This window comes from Heteronotia binoei, chromosome 11 (assembly GCF_032191835.1).
Source record: "Heteronotia binoei isolate CCM8104 ecotype False Entrance Well chromosome 11, APGP_CSIRO_Hbin_v1, whole genome shotgun sequence".
In the NCBI taxonomy this organism is placed as follows: domain Eukaryota; kingdom Metazoa; phylum Chordata; class Lepidosauria; order Squamata; family Gekkonidae; genus Heteronotia; species Heteronotia binoei.
The window spans coordinates 50,301,162-50,323,090 of NC_083233.1; the positions used below are offsets into that span (position 1 = coordinate 50,301,162).

At 41.6% G+C, this 21,929-nt stretch overlaps 1 protein-coding gene across 1 annotated transcript in view; it reads right to left on the reverse strand.

Moving 5' to 3' along the window:
• Positions 1-459: 459 nt before the first annotated feature.
• Positions 460-21,929, reverse strand: part of LOC132578989 (melanotransferrin-like) — a 36,703-nt gene continuing 15,233 nt past the window's right edge. The window contains exons 9-18 of the mRNA XM_060249142.1: positions 14,502-14,688; positions 14,246-14,394; positions 11,519-11,609; positions 10,424-10,480; positions 9,169-9,351; positions 8,180-8,336; positions 7,079-7,161; positions 4,363-4,547; positions 3,624-3,801; positions 460-717 (exon numbers count right to left, since the gene is read on the reverse strand). Coding sequence (XP_060105125.1) covers positions 665-717; positions 3,624-3,801; positions 4,363-4,547; positions 7,079-7,161; positions 8,180-8,336; positions 9,169-9,351; positions 10,424-10,480; positions 11,519-11,609; positions 14,246-14,394; positions 14,502-14,688 — 1,323 coding nt within the window. The 3' untranslated portion in view covers positions 460-664. The remainder of the gene's footprint in view (positions 718-3,623; positions 3,802-4,362; positions 4,548-7,078; positions 7,162-8,179; positions 8,337-9,168; positions 9,352-10,423; positions 10,481-11,518; positions 11,610-14,245; positions 14,395-14,501; positions 14,689-21,929) is intronic.

Consider the following 21,929-nt stretch of genomic DNA (forward strand, 5'->3'; position numbering starts at 1 on the left):
GGTTGGCTTAGTAGCTCTGCTGTGTGATTGAGGAAGCTTAACAGAGCAAGCTATTCCTCCCCAAGGGAGGAGCCTCAGCCAATGGAGAAAATGGAGGCTTTGCTCTGTAGCTTCTTCTGCAGTTGAGCATACCTGGTAAAGCAAGCTGTGATGCAGAAGGAAGCAAGACAGAGGGGGAAGGAAGCAGATGACAGCCAGTTGCTCAAGGGCCTGATTCGGTCCCAGGCTGCATGTTTGACACCCCTGACTTAGAGTCCTCACTCATTTAGCACTGGATAAAGTAGAATATGGGTAAACTGCTGTGATCTAATATATCTTAATGACTAATTAAGAACACCTATATATTCTAGGAGGAGGAGAGATGACGGCATTATTTATTCCTTAATTTATGAAAATCAGATTGTAAATGTTCTGTCTCTTTGGCTGAACATGACAAACACTCAGACCACCTGCCAAATATTTTGTTAAGTTGATAGATACAATTTTATTCCCTGGACTGGTAACCTTGTTTCTGACAGGCAAAAAAGGAATCCATTTTGTATTTTTTTTAAAATGTACCTATCAAGCTGCTCTATACCCAAAGTCCTCATGTAAGTTAATGTAACCAGCTTTACACCACATTGTACTTCAGCCAGTCTAGTCCATGGAGTTTATCAGTGGATATTCAGTGTGGGGCAGCACTGGTGCAAGTATCTTGTTTGCAGATGTCAAGGATGTCTGAAAACCAAAAGAGGATTATTTTGATTTATGATGTTACCAACGCTCAGAGTTGGGTGCTATGATTTTCCCAAAGTGCAGGAAAAAAAAGGTTTTGGCACCTTAAGACTAAAAATTACTGTGGCATAAGATACTTTGTCAGATACATTAAGTGCAGAGGCAGAGAAAAATATATACCCAAAGTTATAAATGGGAAGAGAGCAGAGGCCAGAAGACTATTCCCTAGGACAAAGATGTGTTACATAATTTTGCAGGATAAACATGAAAACAAAGCTCTCTTCAACAGCAAACAATTCAGTCAGTTATGAACCACTGCCAACTGTTGATTAATTAGCAAAGTAGAATAAACCTGAATAGTACATAAGAAACTGCAAGAAGAGACTAGAACTTTCTGAATGAATTAACCATCCCTAGTCCCTGCTGAGTCTGAATCTTATAGCATTAACTCTGCATATTGAGCTCTCCTGCGGGATCCTACCTTCTAGGACAGGGTTTCCCAAACTTTTCTTTCCCGTGGCCCGGGTTTTTTTACACTTCTTCGTGGCCCACTAAAATTTGGGGGTGGGGCCAAGAGACTTTGGGGGTGGAGCCGGGAGACAGGAATTATGTCATTTCCTGTGGTGAAGGGCCAAGTGATATCACTTCTGGGGCACACTGAACCAAAACTCCACATCTTCCTGCAATGTCACTTCCAGGGCACTCCCCCAAACCTGCCTCTTCTGAAGTAAATTCATTTTCAGAAAAATCTCTCTGAAACTCATGCTGAGCCAAAATGGGGGTGGAAAGTGGTGATCTTCTCTTTCCACTCCCTCACCTGCATGCACCTATTTGTGTGTTCTTCTCCAGCTTGCAAGCACTCCTAATGCCCATGGTCAATTGCCTGCACCACCTACACATCCCTTCCTCAACAGCACTGGCCAGTGTATGCAGTTGGGAGTGCTGTTGCCATTGCCATCAGGAATGCCAGCACTGTGTACCACCCATACTGGGCCCTGGCAGCTGCTCTACCTCAAAATATGCTGACACATTTAGTAGACCCTTCCTTCAGCTGCTACTACTGGAACCCTGCCTCAAGCTACAACCAAGCTTGCTTGGTTTCAAGAAAATCTTTTGACAGCTATTTTTCATACTTTTCTTTGGTTGAAACACTGGGAAACTGCTGTGAAAGGTAGCAGATAATTGTACTGCAACTAATTAATTAATTTCAAGTTATATGAAGTTCATACAAGCTTTTCTGCAGTTATCCCAAAAAAGATATTTATGAGGGGCTTGCAGCTTTTTACTGGCTGTGTTTCCCATGCCTTTAAAAGCAACCTGTTGTGCAGATACTTAGCCAGTGAATTTCTTTCATCCTTTTTCATAACTACAGGAGGAGTTTAATTTTGGTGACAAATAGCTGTTAAAAGCAGGATCAGTAAAATGGTGCCAAGTTCATAGTACCATCACTTCCAGTGCTGTTGAGATATACCACAGTGATCTTCAATAATCTCTTTCTGCCCCACACCTCTCACTCACTCACACAGAAATCTCATAGAAGGCCAGCTGGCTACAACTGGAGGTGCCAATTTTTCATTGGCAGAGCTCCTATGTCTGCAACAACAGTATGATGAACAGAAAAGTTTCATCCAGTAAAAATGGAAGGAAAGAAAGATAGAGAAAGGGAAAGAATGAAATGGAAGGAAAGGAAAAGAAAAGAAAAGAAAGACATGGAAAGAAAAAACATAAACATAAGAGGAGCCATGTTGGATCAGGCCAGTGGACTATTCAGTCCAAAATTCCCTCATACAATGCCCCAAAAGCACCAGAATGTCCACCAGTGGAGCCAGGGCACCAGAAGCCCTCCCACTGTTGCTTCCCCCTGCTCCCAGCACCATGAATACAGACAGAGCATCACTTGCAGGGAAAAAAGGGGGGGCAAAGAAAAAAAAAAGCCTTCCTCACCATCAGATGACCCCAGCCAGCAACAATTCTGCCCAGGGGTCATTTGTTAAAAAAAAATAGCTACTGGAATGCCCACTCCCCGCCCCTCCTGGCTGAAATAGTACACACACCCTTCTTTGCCGCCCAGGCCTCCCAGAAAAATCTCCCCAAAAGAACATACTGCAAGGCATATGAAAGCTCATACCCTGAAGAACACTTCATGGGTCTAAAGTGCCAGTGGATGCCAGCTTTTCTCTCAAACACTGGGAGCGGGGGAGAAGGAAGGAGAGGCAGCCCAGCTCCTCTCTGTACAACACAGAGATGGGGCGGGGCTAGTTTTGCTGGGGGCAGGGCTAGTTTTGGCTTTTCTTGTGACCCCGTAGGCTTCCATGGCCCGGTACCAGGTCACAACCCTGCAAATGGGAAACACTGTTCTAGGATTCTACTTGAGTCTTAGGCTGAAACAACTGAGGGATAGATTTTTTTGCTTGTTCTTTGACCAATATCAGAATCAGGAGTAAAGCATGAAATTAAAACTACTCAAGGATTGGAATTACACAAAAGATGATGTGTTTCAGTGATTTCCTTTTCTTAAAAAACACCAGGAAATGCTAAGATAAAAATACTTTCAGCAATCCTGCATTTTCTTAAACCACAGTTGTTGCTTTTTGAAATCCTAGAATTGTTCTTTTCCTTCAGGTGGGGCTAAGGCTTCCTTACAGCAGTTTGCATAAGGGACTTTCTGGCTTTCACTACTCTCCCTCTTAAGCACTATACTACTCTTGCTCTGAATATCCTGGGCCAGCTGGAGTGTGCATGTTTTCGCGGGGTGGGGGGGGACAATCTAGGCTACCAGACAGACAGAGGATTAGTTGAATCTGCTTCCGTGGGACTACACTGCTTCTCACAGGTCAGTTACAATCTGTTCACAGTTTACTTAACAGAGGTCTAACCTGCTGTATTTCCCTCAGAGCAGCCCAGCTTACCTGCATGTGTGCAGTTGAAGACAGATTCTACAAACTGGAAGAAAGATGATCCAAGAATTGCCTCATAATCCAGATGGTTTACGGGAACAAGATAGTGAGTGGCATCTTTAAAGAGCAGGTCACTTTCTCCATACTGTTGTGACTGGAAGAGCCGAAATGTAGACCCTAGACTTGGATCCTAAAATTAAACAGGCAGAATTATGGTTTTGGCCTAGACAGCTGACTCTTTTCTCATCTTTCTTTCCCATGCCTCTTGGCTAGATTGTTCAATATTTGCCCAGATCCTTACTGAATCTTCTGTATGAATGTATGCAAAAGACTGGCTCACTCGGGTTTAATCAGACAACTATCTCAATAGGCAAATCTGAGGCATCATTAAGTCCAAGATAGTAGGCAAAATACAACTGACTCTTGGGCACAATCTGCTAGGAAGTTTTCTTACATAAACTGCACAACAAGGAATTGGAAAGGCCTAGTAGCTAGACAACTCTTGGATTTTTGGCAGTGGCTGCTACTAGCTCCCACTCATCAAAGATTTGTCAGGTGACTGACCATCTTTCTGTAATTTATGCTGAAAAAATTACTGTTCTCTTTCATAGTTTGCATTCATTTTAGTGGTGTCTGTGCATATGAACTAGGGTAGGAGGTATCATTTGGATTTTTCCGTCCCACATATTGTGGAACTCAAAAGATCCTTAATAAACTCAAAAAACATTTAATCCACAACTTCCAAGCTGACCTGTGATTGACGCAGGAAATCATTGACCTTACTAACAGCCATTGAGCGTGTCACCACTATGTTAGGAGGAACAGGGCCCAGGCTGCAGGCCTTCCAGTCCTCTATAGCAGCACGATGTCCATCCAGGCATAAGAGTTCAAAGTTACTGGGAGTGCTTCCTGTCCCCCAGCCTGAGCTTTCCAAGTCTGCAAAGGAATGGAAGTGAAACTGTTAAGAGAGCCAGTCATTAGGCCAGTATATGTTGTAAACAGGATCCAAAGATTTGATATTGGTACTAGGAAACTTATGCAAATAACCAAGGATGGCCACAAACTGGGAAAATAAAATTTGGTTTGCGGCCTGCCTGGTTTGCAAACCATGAACTGTCACAAATGTTTAGTCGTCAAATGAAACAATTTGGTTTGTGAGGTTCATCATATGGTAGAACAGTTCCCTGGGACACTAGAGACACCAAAATTGCAGGGGATCTCCAGTTGACTCTCCTCTACTTGGAAGCAAGTTTGGTGAGGATTGGATTTATGGGTCTGAGTTATGGCCTCTCAAAGATGGTACATCCAGGAAAGTGAGGAAATGACAGGTGCAGGTTCAGGAGTGTATGGAACGGATTCTGTGAAACCTAGAGACACCAAACTCACAAAAAAGGGATCTACCTGCCCTCCAAGTTTGGTGAGAACTGAATTTATGGGGTTTGAATTATGACCCTCCAAAGAAGGTGCCCCCAGGAAAGTGTTTTCTGGGGAAATGACAGGTGCAGGTTTAGGAGTGTATAGAATGGATCCTGTGCAAACTAGAGACCGCAAAGTTGCAGCAAAGTTCCCCTGGATGCTTCTCTATATGCCCTCCAAGTTCCACCTTCCTACTGCTTTGATGTTTAGTAAACATTTAGATTGAGCAGGGACAAGCCTGTGTGGAAATGTATCCTTCCACAAACAGCTTGAGAATTCGTGAATAGTGCCAGCTGATCTGCCATGAACTTCACTTTGCTTTACTTTGTGAGCTAGTTTGTGACCATCCTTAGTCAGTTTATTGTAAATAGCAAATCTGAGAATACTAAATATTTTTATTACATGATTTTCCTTTGTGGAGGAACTTGCACATTCAGAACTGAGGGTTGATGAGGTGATAGTGATGTTGCCCCTCCCTAAAATCCTTTTGTGCTATATATGTAATTAAATTGTTGTGGGTAACTGCAACCCCCCAGGGATGGCCAAACTGTGGCTTGGGAGCTACATGTGGCTCTTTCACACAATGTGTGGCTCTTGAAGCCCCCACTGCCCCATTGGCCAGCTTAGGGAATGCATTTAAAGTTAAAGTTAGGGCGTTTTCGCACTTACCTTAAGCCGGAGCGACGTCCCTCTTCACCGCGCAGCGTCTGCACGGTTTTCGCACTAATTGCTCCGGAGCACCTGGAAGAGCCGCAAAGTCCTGCAGCTTTTGCGGCGCACATGTAAACCGCCAAAAACCGGTTTACATTTGCGCCGCAAAAGCCGCGGGACTTTGCGGCTCTTCCAGGTGCTCCGGAGCAATTAGTGCGAAAACCGTGCAGACGCTGCGCGGTGAAGAGGGATGTCGCTCCGGCTTAAGGTAAGTGCGAAAACGCCCTTACTTTCTTTCCACCTCTCCCTCCCTTTCTATCTCCCCCCCCATTTGCTTTCTTTCCATCTTACCTAACCTCCCTTCCTGTCCTGTGGCTCTCAAACATCTGGTGTTCATGTCTTGCAGCTCTCAAACATCTGACGTTTATTCTATGTGGCTCTTACACTAAGCAAGTTTGGCCATCCCTGCCCCAGAAGGTATTTACCTCACTGGCCATGATGTATTATACATTAGGCTAGGGGGTTTACTTGACAAGTGTGATGTGTTTATGTTTTTATTTCTCTCTGCCTTTGATTGTACCTGAGTCCTTACTCTTCAGTTAGTCTTTTACTTACTACTTATGCCTTCTGTATTTTTCCCCTAAATATACACTGTTTCTTTTGCTTGAAATAAAGTGCTACTGTGCTTCCTTGAGTATCCAGACACACCTCTAAACCATTTACCATCCCACCTCAAGGAAGGAAAGGGTTAATTTTCTTTAAAGCTTTCTTTTTGTAGTTGTGTTGTTTTGCAAGTCCCCAGCCTGTGAAAGTCCTGGCAGCCTATGACAAGGAATCCAGTAGCATCTTCTCAAAAACAATTCCACTGCTGGTGGCAGCAAAGTCCTTCTTCCCAGCCTGGGTTCTCCCAGCACTTTCCCCTCCATAGACTACGGACACTTCCCTTTGGGTCACCACAGTTGAAAGAGTAATTCTGTAGTAATGTACCTCCTCTCAACTCTGCTGTAGGAGTTAGAACATTACAGGGACTGATAGGCAAAGACTGGGCAGGCTTGCAAGCATTAACCTAAAGACAACTGGGTGATTTAAAAATTCCTTGAACAAGCTAACTTGGACACATTCTGCAGCATAGTTTTAACTGGAATGGAAATGCCATGTAGTTTATGTCATCCTGACCCTTATTTTTAAAATAATATAAAAGTAGTTTGTATACCCTTTTGTAAATTTTAACTAATCCCCTTCCCTCATTACCCTTACTTGCTAGAAAAGGAAGCCCAGAAATATAAGAATTTTGCTGATTGCAGGAAGCAAACAAATGGTATCATAAACTTTGAAAACTTGTGAGGAAAATCTTGTTTGGAGAAGAAAATTTCCAAATTATAAAGAAAATAGCACCTTACACTCAATATTTTGCAGCAGATTATGATGTTCCAAGAAAGCAACATCGCCAAAGTTTCTCCCACTGGGGTCACCAAGGAGACATCTAGAATAAGAATGAATGAAGGGAAAATTAGAGAGCAATCCTAAGAAGGTCTACTCTGAATTCTACTAAGGCACTTTCAGGACATATTAAAACAGATATATTTTTAATCCATGGGATAAGAACTGCCCAAATTAATACATTTACCAGACAAAAAGGAGCAGAGAAAGGGTTCCTCCCCCTGTGCGGAAAACAACAAAAACTTAAGGTATCTAAATTTGAGGCTCCCTTTTGAGGCCCAGGTCAAATACCCTCCCCCCAATCCATTGGCATTGATAATGGAAGTGACCTGCATTGTACCTCACAGTCTAAAAAATGTAAGCCTCTGATCCATCTGTCTCTGCTGTTAGCATAATGTCTAGTTTAGCTGGCTCTCCTCCCACCCTAACTAGCTAATCCAAAGAAAGAAAAGCAGAGAGAGTTTTGCTCCTCAAAACTAGAGAGAGCAGAGCAGTAGTTTTCGAAACTGCCAGTCACTGGAAGAAGGAATGGAATTAGAAAGCAACACTAATTGTCTTGCCTCATGGAAAAAATGGAATAACAACCTTTCCCAAGATACCCTCCGTTAGTGATGGAGGATTCTGACACTATTCAGTTTCAAAACAAGCTGAATGTATTCAGCAAATGTCTAGATATCATCCTCATTTAAATCGTTCACCAGTAAAAGGCATTTTCTGTATAATGGGTGAAAGGCACAAAAACAAGCTGTGATGACCTCAAAGTTTTTAAGACTTAACAGTAAATGTCAGCATTCACCATCTCTAGTGCTCAGAAGATGCACAAACTATGTCTGCATCAGGAACCTACACATCATTCATGTGGAATACATGCGAACGTTGATTTCTCTGACATTTGAGGCCTCTCCCAGTCACAATTTTAATTATTTGTTCTTGGCCTTTTGAGGGCACTTCAATTGTCACCTGGCAGCTACCACAAAAATTTTACAAATTATATGTTAGACAAAACCAATATCTCAGTTGGTAAAAAAATTAAGCAGCTGCTAGGATATTAGTCTGCTCACCTGAGAGCACCCATGTTTCCATAGTAGCGTTCGTTATGATTGGCAGCACACCTGGCTAATCCTTTGCCTCCTTCCATCTCCTTTTGTCCAATACAGACTTTGCAAAGGCTCCCATTGGCTCCTGGCATGCAACTCTTCCAAAAGTAATCCTGGTAAGCTTTGGAGAAGGAACACCTGCTATTATCCAATGGAATGATACCAATCTCTCTCTCTCACTGTGTCTAGCACTCTATTGAATTGAACTGGAGGGTCCACAAGATCACCATGAAGACCAATACTAGTCCCATGAGCCTGTAGCTTGTAGAGACCAGGGCTTTTTTTTTTTAAAGCAGGAATGCAGTTCTGGCTAGCTTGACATCAGGGGGTGTGGCCTAATATGCCAATGAGTTCCTGCTGAGCTATTTCTACAAAAAAAAACCTTGTGTGAAATGATTGTGATGTCAGAGGGTGCGGCCTAATATGCAACTTAGTTCCTGCAGGGCTTTTTCTACAAAAAAAAAAAGCCCTGGCAGAGACTATAAACTAAGATTAGACTTGAATCAGGAGGCAGGGTCCAAGCTAAACCCGGCTAAACTGACCTGTAGCCACCTAACCATCTTTTATATGACTGTGAACTGTAGCACCTTAACTTAATTTAATTTATAATAGCTGTTTTATCTATTTTAACTAATCTATGTAACCTAATTGTATTTTAATCTGTTGTGTCTTTATTGTATTTTATTCAAATCATGGTTGTCCCATGTCTGTGAGCCGCCCTGAGCCTGCCTTCAGCGGGGGAGGGCGGGATACAAAAATAAATTTACTTTACTTTACTTTACAAGCTAGCAAACTATCTTGGAATATGCATGCACTTACTGTATTTTGATATTTGAAATATTCAACATAAACGATACAATCTTATTGCTGGCTTTGCATGTTGCAGGCTCTAACATCCCTTCTATTCGCCCTTCTTACATCAGGCTGTCTCCAGATTTTGCTGGTATTCTCACCAGAGCTGATGTTGCAGCTGAGGAACTCATTCTCCAGTGCCCCCACAGTGTACTGAGAAAGAAGTAGCCATCCTCCTGGACTGTACACATGGCTGTGGCAGGAGCGCCTTCCCTCCAGATTGTGAATGTTTATGTGCTTGTCATTCTTCTTTGTCAAGGCAACTGTGTAGATGGGAGGCAGTGCTGTGTGGAAACAGCAACCAGTTAGAAATCAGAATGGCACAGCAAGAGGAACTAGGAATTAAAAATGTCCCAGTGTCCACAGTAAACTGAGCCAGCCTTGCCATAAGCAAATCAGAGATGGTGGATTTTGGATGCCACTAAGAGCAGAAGCCCTATATGGCCGAGGACCTGCCTACCTTAGGGACCGCCTCTCTCCACATGTTCCCCAGAGAGCACTAAGATCTAGCTCCCAAAGTCTTTTAAGGATCCCTGGACCAAAGGAGGCCAAACTGAAAGCAACGAGGGAGCAGGCCTTCTCTATAATGGCCCCCCACTGGTGGAATCAACTACCGGAGGAAGTGCGAGCCCTGCGGGACTTTAATCAGTTCCGCAGGGCTTGCAAAACCACCCTCTTTCTGCAAGCTTATAAGGAACCCTGAAAGCGACACCTAGCCATCGGAATATACCTATTGAATGTAGCACCTTAACTTATTGTAGTTTTAAATTTTATGTAACTGTTTTTTAAATGTATTTATTAATTGTATTTTACAATTGTTTTATACAATAATCATGGTATATACCATGTCCTGTTAGCCGCCCTGAGCCTGCTTCGGCGGGGAGGGCGGGTTATAAATAAAAAAAATTATTATTATTATAGTCAGACAGGTATGACCCACATGGCAAGAAGCCTATCAAGAAGCTCAAAAGTCCCACCTAAATGAATTAATGAGCTCCTGAGCAGTTCTCATTCACTTCAGTGAGGCTTGCAGCAGAGAACTTTCTGATTGCGCCCCATGCTAATTTGTGATAAAATCAGGCCTTTGTGGGAGCTCTCCCAAGTCCTGAGGGGAAAATTGGTGGAAATCAGTGCAAACATATATAAATACTAGCACCTTTACAAAAGAATTTTTTAAACAGACAAACAAAAAGCACTGGGTAGAATGAAAATTCCACTTCAGGCAACTGACTTTTTAAAGGGCTATTTCTTTAAACCCCATCCTACTGGGGGAATTGCAGAGTGAAGAAAAACTACTTTCCTAAGATAACTGTATTAGCATCCCAGTTCTCTTTCAATTCAGGCCAGCCCATTTACCTGTAAGGGGAGTCAGTGTCTCTTGTCCTTCTCTTCCAGCTTCTGTAGATTCCTGCCCTGTGCAACAGAGAAATTATGTAGAAGTGGCACTGAGAACCTAACTACACAATTCATTTTTCCCAGTGATGACCTGTGGTGCCAGGTCAACAGAATGGTCTGGGAGTTCTGTGCTTCCCATCTATAGGTGGGCGTGATTCAGATTGGGTCCATATAACATGGTGGAGAGAGGGGGCTTAGCATATACAATTTTCCTAACCTAAACACATAGCCCATCAGCACACATTAAATTTCCTCAACAGGGAAAACAGTGTTCCTTAGGGCTACTCTAGTTGGGAAAATGGCACATAAGGTAAGATTTAGATCTCTGCATGCTACAGGTATAATCTGAATTGGGCCTACACATGCTTCTTGGAAGCATAGAACATATCTATTGACTGGACTATGAACATGCATGGGGAAATTGTATCTTATAGCCAGACTCCAAAAAAATGAAAGCAGGAGAGGACACAGGAGGAAGACTCCTTAGCTGCTGATCAGCACTGAACTTCACCTTTAGCCCACTGAACAAAGATGGTGTTGCAAGGTAGACTCATCAGGTCAACCACAAGAAAGATCTTCTATATAAAACATGGTAATACCAGCTTCTTTTTATGGGGAAATTCAGGCTACTAGCACTCTGGCTAATTACAAAGTCATTTTGACCTCTAGGTATTTGCAGCAACAAGTCTGAGAAGACAGCTACAATGAAAGGCACTATGAGCTGCTTATTCAAGCATGTTTGTCACTCAATGGCTGGCAACTTCAAGTGATTACTTACATGAGTGACTGATCAATCACATATGTAACAGCACATGGGGAAAAAACTATAATTCCACCTCAGATCAAAATACATTACAAAAGCTTAGTTCAGTGGCTGATGCACAGGAACTTCAGGTGGCAAATGTCTTCTGAACATAGTCTGAGGCATGAGAGATGTTCTTCTCTGAAGTCTGGCTGTGGAATGGGCACTGGCAGCAGTTTTACTGAGTGTAATTTTGAGCATGGTGCTAAGCTCCATATTTCCACTAATTGCATGAATCAGAGTAGCAAGCTCACCATAGTACTCCGCAGCAACAGGAACTAGTGCACACTTCTTGGCAAAATAGGCATGTGTGGCATCTAGTGTAACAGCATCTGCCACATTGTTCTGCAACACAACAAAGGCCTTTTTAGTGGGTTGCAAACTGCCACATTAAGAAAGTCAAATTTTCCTAATACTTGAGTTTTTGCCAGAATCAAGAAACTACCATCTCCTGGCCTGGAACCAACTGCTATGTGGCTCCTTTCTACAGAGACCTGTTTTACAAAGCAGTTATTCCATCTTGTCGTTACAAAACCATTTCATAAATTCTCAGTTTATAAATGAATTTGCTTGCTTTCTTCTTCCCTTCATATCCTCTTTTCCTTTTGCATCATGTGCATTAAAATGTAAACAGTTTTGAATTATAACCACCTTAGATGTTGTGGCAGAAAGCAATTACAGATATATCAAACAAACAAGAACTTGAGGGGGGAGGATGTCTACTGTTTTCAGGCCCAATTCAAGGGACTGATCTTGGCCTTTAAAACACTCACAGTACTATCATAAGCAGAGTTACACACCCTTCTAAATCCACTGAAGTTAATGAACTTTTAAAAGGTGTTACTCCATTTAGGATGTACTGTAAAAAGCCTGTGACCAGGATGCCTTAAGGACCTTTAGTTGCTCTATGAACCAGCCCAGAAGCTATGCATATCATTTCAAGCCCTGGTTCATGTTGTATAGGTGATCAGATATATGGATAAAGTATGGTGTTCTTGCCTGGCTCACTGGAGCCTATAAGACTGAGCTTGGGGACTCAGGAACAATAGGCAGCAGGATCCAAATCTCTGCTGTCCAGGTCCAATCATGGGCCCCCTGCTGGTTTGAATGGTCCAATAGCATGCTAGCGCGGGAACCTTGAGTGTCTGTATAGTTGGCCCTGTTGGCCCAGTGTGCAGTTTCTTAGAGCACAGCTCTAAACTATGCTGTGATAATAAAAGAGCTATGATCACTACCACCTCACCACTTCCTTGCATTGAAGCCACTATATTATAGTTCACATCCCCTCATCTTTGCTGATAAGGCAATGTGCCACAAGAACAAGGCCTTTTTGTTTGTGCCATCTTGTTTGTGGAACACCATTTTCTTAGTGTCAACTTTGGCTAAGTTCTAGTACCAGGCCAAGACACCTTTATTCTGTCAGGCATTGTAATTCTTGATTTTCTTGGCTCCTTTTAGGCTTAAATCCTGGTTGATTATTTTTCTCTGGTTGATGATGCTGTTTTTCAAATTGCTGTTTTATACTCCATGTTTTAGGCAGAGCTCTGTTTGAAATCAATGTACTATATGGCTAAATTTGTTTACTGAGTTTATTTTTAAATAATGCTTTTTATTATTCTTTCTGTTTAGAAATCGTATCAAGTGACTTAAAATTACCAACACAACATATAAATAAACAAATAAATTTATATAAACAACAAACATACATGCAAGTACGATATGGCTACCTGTATATTTTCCCCTGTGGGGCAAGTAATTGCTTGAGGGGAAGAAGCCATTTACATCAGGAAATTAGTGTAGTATAGAAGGAAAGGGTTAACTTCCCCCTACCCATTCCATAACCCAATTTAATGGGTGTGGGGAGGTGCAGCTTGCCTGCTGATAATAATTTAAAAAAAACCCCACTAATTCCAGGAGTTTTATTACAGATCTTCCACTATCTTGTTCAGTTGTTCCACTACTATGCAAATTCCTCAAAAAACATTAAATATAGATGCATTATATCTAAGTGGCTCCATGGACATCATCTTGACCTTTGATGACAGGTATCAGAGTTTATATTCCACCTCAACCATTAGGCTAGTGACTAATCTACAAAATAGGAATAACATCCACACAATTCAAAATGTGGCTGGATGGAGGGATAAAATGAAGTTCTGAAGTCCTTTTGTATGATAAATGTCCTGCATAAGTACTTAATAATCAAACCTTGATCCTCTGTGAAAGCTTTTCAGATACTTACCTGTATGATAAGAGACATCACCTGCAGTGAACGGACAGATTAGTTTTTCTGTTTCACTATAGCCTCTGTTAAAACAGAGCTGGCTGATTTTAGAAGAACTACAAAAACATGAACTACATGTCTGATCACTACTCGTGGCCAGTCCTTGGCTCTATCATACCTCCTTCAGTTCTGTGAAAAAAATGTAATAATGTACATTTTTTTGCTCTCAAGTCACAGCTGACTTATGGTGACCCCATGGCGCAAAGTGGTAAAGCTACAGCACTGCAGTCAAAGCCCTCTGCTCACGACCTGAGTTCGACCTCAGCGGAAGCTGGTTCAGGTAGCCAGCTCAGGTTGACTCAGCCTTCCATCCTTCTGAGGTCAGAAAAATGAGTACCCAGCTTGCTGGAGGGAAAGTGTAGATGACTGGGGAAGGCAATGGTAAACTACCCCGTAAAAAGTCTGCCGTGAAAACGTTGTGAAAGCAACGTCACCCCAGATTCGAAAACGACTGGTGCTTGCACAGGGGACTACCTTTACCTTTATAGGGCTGAAAAGGCAAGAGATGTTCAGAAGTGGTTTGCCATTGCCTGCCTCTGTGTCACAATCCTGGTATTCCTTGGAGATAGCCAATCCAAATACTAGCCAGGACTGACTCTGCTTAGCTTCTGAGATCTGACAAGATTGGGCTGGCCTGGGCTAGCCGGGTAATGTAATACAGACCTGCAATTCTACTCTATGGGTTATATGTGGTCACCTTGATCAGTTCGATACAGTTGATCATAGAGTCTGCTTGGACACAGACCAGAGGGTCCGACTTGACATTCAGGGCCCACTCCTCACACTTTTGGAGTTCAGCACTGCTAATACAGCACCAGCGCACCAGACTGTTGGATAGGGAACTTCCTGAAGAAAGCAGAAAGAAGCACACAAAAAAATTTATTGAACTCTGTTCTTTGAGTTTCTTCTCCATTCCCTCTCCCACAGCTCCTTGGAAAAGAGAGAACACTCACCTTCATGCCCCAAACCCTGCAGGAGAGCAACATAATCCAAGCCAAGAACATGACTGAGTTCAGCCTCCTCTTCAACTACCTGCAAGTACTGAGTTGCATCATGGAATAGCAGGTTCTTTCCACTGAACGGTGCAGAAGTGAACAGTTCAAACCTAGCCTTTTCCTTCCCTTTCTTTCCAAATAGGTTCTAAAGACAAGAAACAGGTTTGCCAGCTATAACTTACATTGCTTAGCAGAAGCATGAACTGAAATGAGAGGAGATGGCTGCTTCCTTATTCAGATTTGCAGTGCCATTAAGGAAAAGACTTAGTGCCCAGTGGCTTCCAGAGCTGGAGAGAGATTCTTGGGCACATCCTCAAATAAAAAGTAGAATATCACCAGTCCCCCTCTCCCCCATTCACGTAGAGCCAAGCGTTGTCTGTAAAAGCCCCTAAGCCAGCGATCTTGAGGAAACCTATCTTTGCAACCTGTGGGATCAGGGCAGGGGAAGATTTCTCTCCTAGAAGGTTCACCATCCACAGGTCAGGAGCTCTGCAAGTACCCAGAGAACTCCAGCAAGAGAAACAGCAGCAGATCAGATAGCAGATCACAAATGTGGCAGTACAAGCCCTCTCTTCCCACAGTACTATGCTAGAAGACTATAAACCTGGATAGAAAACCATTCAGTTGCCACCTGCAAGCTGCTGGTACAGCACCTTTTTCTGACCTGCTCCTTACATCCTGCCTCAAGCTATCTTGATAGACATTTCCACTACTGTTTCAGTAACTTTAACTTGGATTCTGTTCCTGGACTTTTTGGACAGCATTTTGTCTCACCAGTAGATGGGGAAATCTAGCCATACATTTACATACATATGAAGCTGTCCTACTACATTACATCTAAATCAGTATTATGTTGGCAGCAGCTTCCCAGGGCCTTTGGCAGAGATCTTTCACATCATTTGGACCTGAACCTTTAACCAGGTGTTAATCAGCTATCTCTAAGGTGCTACTGAGTTAAAGTCTCTAAGGTGCTACTGGACTAAAATCTAGCTGTTCAAACGCAGAACACCACAGCTACCCTCAGAAAATACACACTGTGTTTCAGTATTTGAGATGATCACTAGAATTCTTCTTCTTCCAAAGGAGGGCCATTGGCCCATGAAAATATGATCCCAGGACAAAGAGTGAGTTAATTACTTTTCCTTTGGTTCATACTCTATTTATAGCCAAGTGAACCACTGGGAGGGGAAGAAGTGGATGGAAAAGAAACTGTGGACTTGCTGTGAAGAATCCTTCTCACTGGTGGATGAAGGGCATCCTCTATGTGGCCTGATATTCACACTGTATTTTCACTATCTTCCTTGCAGGTGCCACAACAGTGCAGAGCATTTTCTCTCGCTAGATGCAATGCTATGCCCTCTGCCAGTCTTGATGGCAGATTCAATAAAATAGCCAATTCAGCTAGGTATTGCCCTTGTAAACAAAAATGTGTTGAGTCAATTACTCATGTTCTCCTGCACTGCCATCTGTATACAGATCTACATTATACGTATTTATACCATTTTAGCAAGTTTGATCAACTGCTCTGACGTACTTAAGGTCCATAGACTCTTGAATGATTTTTCTATCAATGTTACTGAGAGGTCAGCCAAGTTTCTGTATTCTGCTCTAAAGTCACGTCAAAAGATATCACAGAAATAATTTCTGTTCATACAAGTGTACATGAAAGTTGTGTTTCTATCCTGATTTATACTATCTGTACTGTTATTTTTATGCCAATAAAGGCTGATTTGACTTGTATTTTCCCTGCTATAGGATTAACTCTCTTTGAGTTATCACGAAGTTGCACAGCAGAGATATAAGGATAACTGCAAAGACCAACCATAGCACAAAAACCATAGCAGAAAGAAACTGAATAGTTGCATAATTATTTACTTGTTTCACAGCATAACTGCATAAAATCTGTGGATTTAGTAATTAACATCTTTCCTTTCCTGATAAAGAACCAGGAAGTTCCTAGTGTTCTGAGCATTAATAATCTTTCCAAAATGCTAATTATAACTAGGGAACACTTTGCTGTGTTACTAGAAGCTAGTGAGTATTGAAGACCTACGAGTCATCTGAATATCCTTTAGTACTGCTGAAAGGAAGGCCAGATAAGAAAATTGACTAAATATGGCTCTCTGGTGAACCATTAAGCTTAACTGTTGGTTTAATCAAGTTCCTCAATGTGGGAGAAAACTCGTATGAAAGGGCCTTGTATTGATACTGGTTGTCCAGAAAATGCATTTGTGGTATTTATGTTGTTTCTGGTATATGATAGAAGCTACCGTAAGTATCAAAACTGTGTAATATCTTATTAGATTCAACCAAACTACCAACACAGAAAGGGGTCTGCATCAATTTTGTCAGACCTAATAAAAGGTATTAAATTACTTTTTAAAAATTGTGTTTTGGATCAATGCTGCTATATGCAACCAACATTTAAAAAACTGACTTGAAACTTTTCATACAGGGTATGTGCATGAGGTTAACTGTGCTTGTTAACCTTCCTGCCCCATTTTTTTTAGGGTCAACAAGAAAATGGGGGTAAACACCATTTATCCTGTTCTTGCCTAAAACAAATAACTTGGAGAACTCTTGAGGTGTTTAGTCCGGACTTTGGAGGAAAAAAATATCCTTCCTTTCCTTTAGCTTGATTAAAGCTTCTTGACTAAAAGTCTTGAGCAGTCAAAAAACCATTTATTAAGTAACATCATGTGGATACAACACTAAACTAATGGAAAAATTCTGCAACAACAAGGGTAAGGAAATCTGTCAGATAAAAGGAGTACAACTAGCTTCTGGTGAGACAAAAATAAAAAATTATCTAGGTGCTGTGTTAAAAACCTATTTTTAAGGCTAATATAAAGAGGACACTCAACAAAATATGTAAAGTACCAATTTTCCCCTGAGGACAATCACAAAGGCGGTCTGAGTAAGGAATCTTTCTTAATCTTCCCTTTATAACAGGAGGAAAAAATATCTTAAAGAACAAAAATTAGTTACAAGCAATAACTCACCTGTGGCTAGAAAAATCCTAAATGTTAGAAATCAGAAGACAATGTTGCTACAGAACCAACCTCTAGGGGCAAGTGTGGAGTCTGCATACATTTCTGGAGGGTTTTGGTTTTTGTTGCTTATTTTGTTTAGAAGCGTCTAGATGAAGAAGGCCTTGAGAACGCACAGTATCTCACAAAAAAAAAATTCAGGCATAAGGACTCATTCTCATAATGAGGAAACAATAAGCCTTCCTGATACACAGGAGAGAGACATCATGTTCCTATCAGAACACAAGTTGACTCATGAAAAGCTGGAATGCTTTCACAAAATGTGTTGTCAGAAGTGGGGCTGACACTGTCTTCTAGCCTCAAAGGGAGAAGCTGACTGAAATGGCTGGATCCGCATTCCAGGATTAGAAGGGGAAGCTCCTTGGCCTGGGATAAATGTCTCCATATCTGGCTCCTCACCTGCCATTTCACTCTCCTCCCTTTCTGGCTCAGTCTCTTCAGAGCTAACACCCACGCTAGTGGGATCTCTTAGGTTTCGGTTAGGTGTGGGATTAAAATAATTTCCTCTTCTGAGGAAACCGCCATACCTGATGACAAATGGAAGGCATGCCCTTCTTTTTTGCCAGGTTTGCCCTTGGCTTTCAGGGAATTACCATGAGTAATCAAAATGGCAACTCACCTCAGAGAGTGCCTTTTTTCCTCAAAATAAATCTTTACCAAATACTTTAAGTCAAAAAAACTAAGTTGGGATGAAGAGAATCCAATCTGTAATGAAGGTGTGCAGAAGTAGCCTCAGTAAGTTCTGCTATGCTACCCAAGCTGTGTTGTTATGTTCTGAAACTGAGGGGGGATGGGATGCACTGCCTGCTGCCGGATCAATTAGGCTCAGGCTCCTTGTCCACAATTTTGCATTTTAAGAACAGGAGGAGAATGTTTGAAAGGGAGAAAGGCCCTGAGAATGGAGCAGTAAGCACTAGAATGAAGAAAAATTAGGGAAAGTCATTGAATGTGAGAGGCTAAAGAAGAGACAATTCTAAGGTATTAAGAAACAACCTTGATATGATGTGTAAAGTTTCCAAAATGTACATAACATGTGTAAGAAATGGCCCTATATAGAAAAGGTGAAGGTGAGGAATAGGACTTCCTAAAGCTGTCACATAATAGTGATGAGATTTTATTTGTTAGAAATTATGTTAAAAGCTACAAAGTAATTGGCAGACCTCTGCTGGAAACCTGCCAAGCAGTCAAGCAACTTCATAGTTACTGCATGAGAAATTTTGTAGGTAAATTTTACAGGCAATTTTCAAAGAAAGAGGTGTCAGGGAGCCATGTTGGTTCAAAGCAAAATCAAAACAGAAAAGCTATGTAATATCTTTTATTGCAATAAACCAAAATGACAGTAAACAGTGTGTTAGGTTTCAACTTTTCCTGAAATCAAAAGCTTGCACACTGTTTAGTACCGTTTTGGTGGTGGAAAGTGTTGGCAACCTGCAGCTGATTTAGAACGCCCTGACAAGATTTTCAGAGTAACCCTATGTTGCCTTAGTGTCATTTTTGTTGGCCCTAATAAAGCACATTATGCTCTTTTCTTTTTGGATTCTGTGGGGAATGGTTCGCTGAGGGATTTACAGTACTCTTGTATACAGACAGGACAGAGGAATCCAAATGGGTCATAAAAGACTGGTGGACAGTTTGTGCACTCTCAACAAATTACTAAACAGATGATTTGAGACATGGCAAACATTAATCAGGTAGAGTCTGGTCAGAGACAGTAAAAGGCCAGACACAACCTGGATACAGGTAGATGAGTGTAATAGTATGTGTGAAAGACAAAGACGCTGAAGAAGATAAGCCTGTAGTCTGGCATTATGACAGATGGAGGCTGAAGGAATGAAACTTGAAGGGGGTTAACAGAGGAGACAGTGGAGACTTCTAGTACCAGTGCTTTGGTTTCCAAGTGCCAGATTATTCAGACAGCAGTTCCGGCTAGGAAAAAATCAATCAGTAGTGTCAGAATTGGTGCCTAAGTGCTCTTCAGTATCCAGAACAGTCAAAATGTGGCCTGGCTGAAAAGAACACTTCAGAGCAAAACAAGCCAGTCTCTGTAAGTACTAACTTGTAGTGGAGGTGAGGGCAACTGCTTACCTGAATTTAATTAGGAGAGTGAACTAATAATGAAGGTATCATCTCCTTTAATTTCCTTAAAATTACTGTAATTAACAACCAAATGCTGCATTACTAATGTTCAATTTAATAACTATATTATCCAGAAACTTTTAGTAATTAACTCCTTAAACATTTTTATATTTGGGTTTATACCATAGTGTTTGTCTGTTCTATACCCAAGGAAATGACAGCAGGGAAAACAAAAGCAAATGCTACCATGACAAACCAGCCTCACAACAAAAGATCAAACACTTTGTATCAATACTCAAAGAAATATATATACATATATATATATACATATAAAGTTGTCCAACAGACAATTCCATTAGTCCTTTCATGTGAAATAAGGAACGAATTCACTGGAAACCAGTCCTATCTTTCCAACAAGTTAATGTCAGCTTGTATCAGGAAAATCCAGGTGAACTTGAAATAAATGTCCAATCATTCGATGTTTCTCGATGTATGCAGGCAGAGGTTCATATAGCGACAAGGTACTGCAGTCCTAAGGTCTGCTCACGACCTGAGTTTAATCCTGGCGGAAGCTGGGTTCACATAGCTGGCTTGAGGTTGACTCAGCCTTCCTCCTTCCGAGGTTGGTAAAATGAGTACCCAGCTTGCCAGGGGGAAAGTGTAGATGACGGGGGAAGCCAATGGCAAAGCATCCCGTAAAAAGTCTACCGTGAAAACGTTGTGAAAGCAACATCACCCCAGAATCAGAACGGCTGGTGCTTTGGACTACCTTTGCCTTTAAACTTTTTAAAGGACACAGACAAACACGATTAAAGATTTATTTATTTATTTTATTAAAAGATGCTTAAAACATTAGCACTTGTTGGTTGTAAAAATGTTTCCTTTGTATTTCTCCCATGGGATCAAGGGAACTGGGCAAAGGAAGTTCTGGCACTTTCCCTCCCTCCCCAGGGGACCAGGAGGGGGAGAAGCCTCAACCAATGGAGAAAATTTAGGTTTTGCTCTGTAGCTCCTGAGTGATCAAGCAAGCCTTGTAAAGCAAGCTGAGATGTAGAAGGAAGCAAGAGAGAGGGAGAAGAAAGCAGACAAGAGCCAGTTGCTTGGGGGCCTGATAGAAATCCTCTGGGGGCCTGATTCACCCCTGGGCCACATGTTTGACACCCCTGTCCTAGAACATTTTGGAGATGGTTGCAATGTTATAATTCTCTTCTTACCTAATCTTCTGCATAGCCTCCATACTAGGCGAGGCCAAACTCAGAGAAAAACAGTGGGAGTTCTGATGCTTAGTGATCTGCAGTGGTAGAGCAGGTAGGATGATAACCTGGAGAGGCTTATTCCTATAGCACTGTATATACAGCAGCTCAGCTGGAATAACAAGCCCTGACAGCTGAAGCAGATGGGAGTAGCAGCCCACACAGAATAGCATCCTTCACCAATGGAGAAGTGGGAGGTAGTGGGATGTGTGTGTAAAGAGTGGTGGAGGCCACCTGGCTTTCTATGCCTCCTCTTTTTCCATTGTGCAGTTTCACATGTCTTACTCCTAAGAATCCTTAATTAGTTTGATGCCTTTTAAAATTATATGCCATTACTCACTTTCCTGCAATACTGAGAACTACGTATGTTTTTTCTTACTAACACCTGTTATTTCAGCGCCTATTTCATAAACATTTAGCTCATGCCAAGACCAAACATGTTGCACAAAGAAGTAGAGATGGTATTCCCTTAAGAGGCAAAGAAGTTAACTGGAAGTAGGCTTGACTGCAATAATGAAACATATGCAATGGGATCGACAAAGGAAGGAGAGCATGGATTGGTTGTGGAATACCAGAAGGTGTGCTAATTCATTGTACTTTCAGAGAAAAGTTCTGATGTTCCTTCTTGTTAAAATCTAGTAATTGCTATAAAACACACAAATACTAACAACATAAATACCCAGCTAATCTTGTAAAGCCAAAGAATCTAAGGAACAGGACAATAGTTTGCACTGAATGCCTTTTTAAAAATAACATACATTTAGGCCTAAATCTGGACAAAGACGAGACTATGCCTAGACTAACCCACTTTGAACTGCATAGTCAAATGCTACCTAGTGGGGAAAAATTACACACACATACATAGATCAGTGAAGAGATTAAAACAGAACTCTTTCCCTTGCCACTCATGATTATATGTATAGGAAGTTTTTTAGATATGTGAAGAAGAATTACCAACTCAGATGCAATTTATGTGAGTTCAGCCTTAGGCATGAACCCAAGAATTC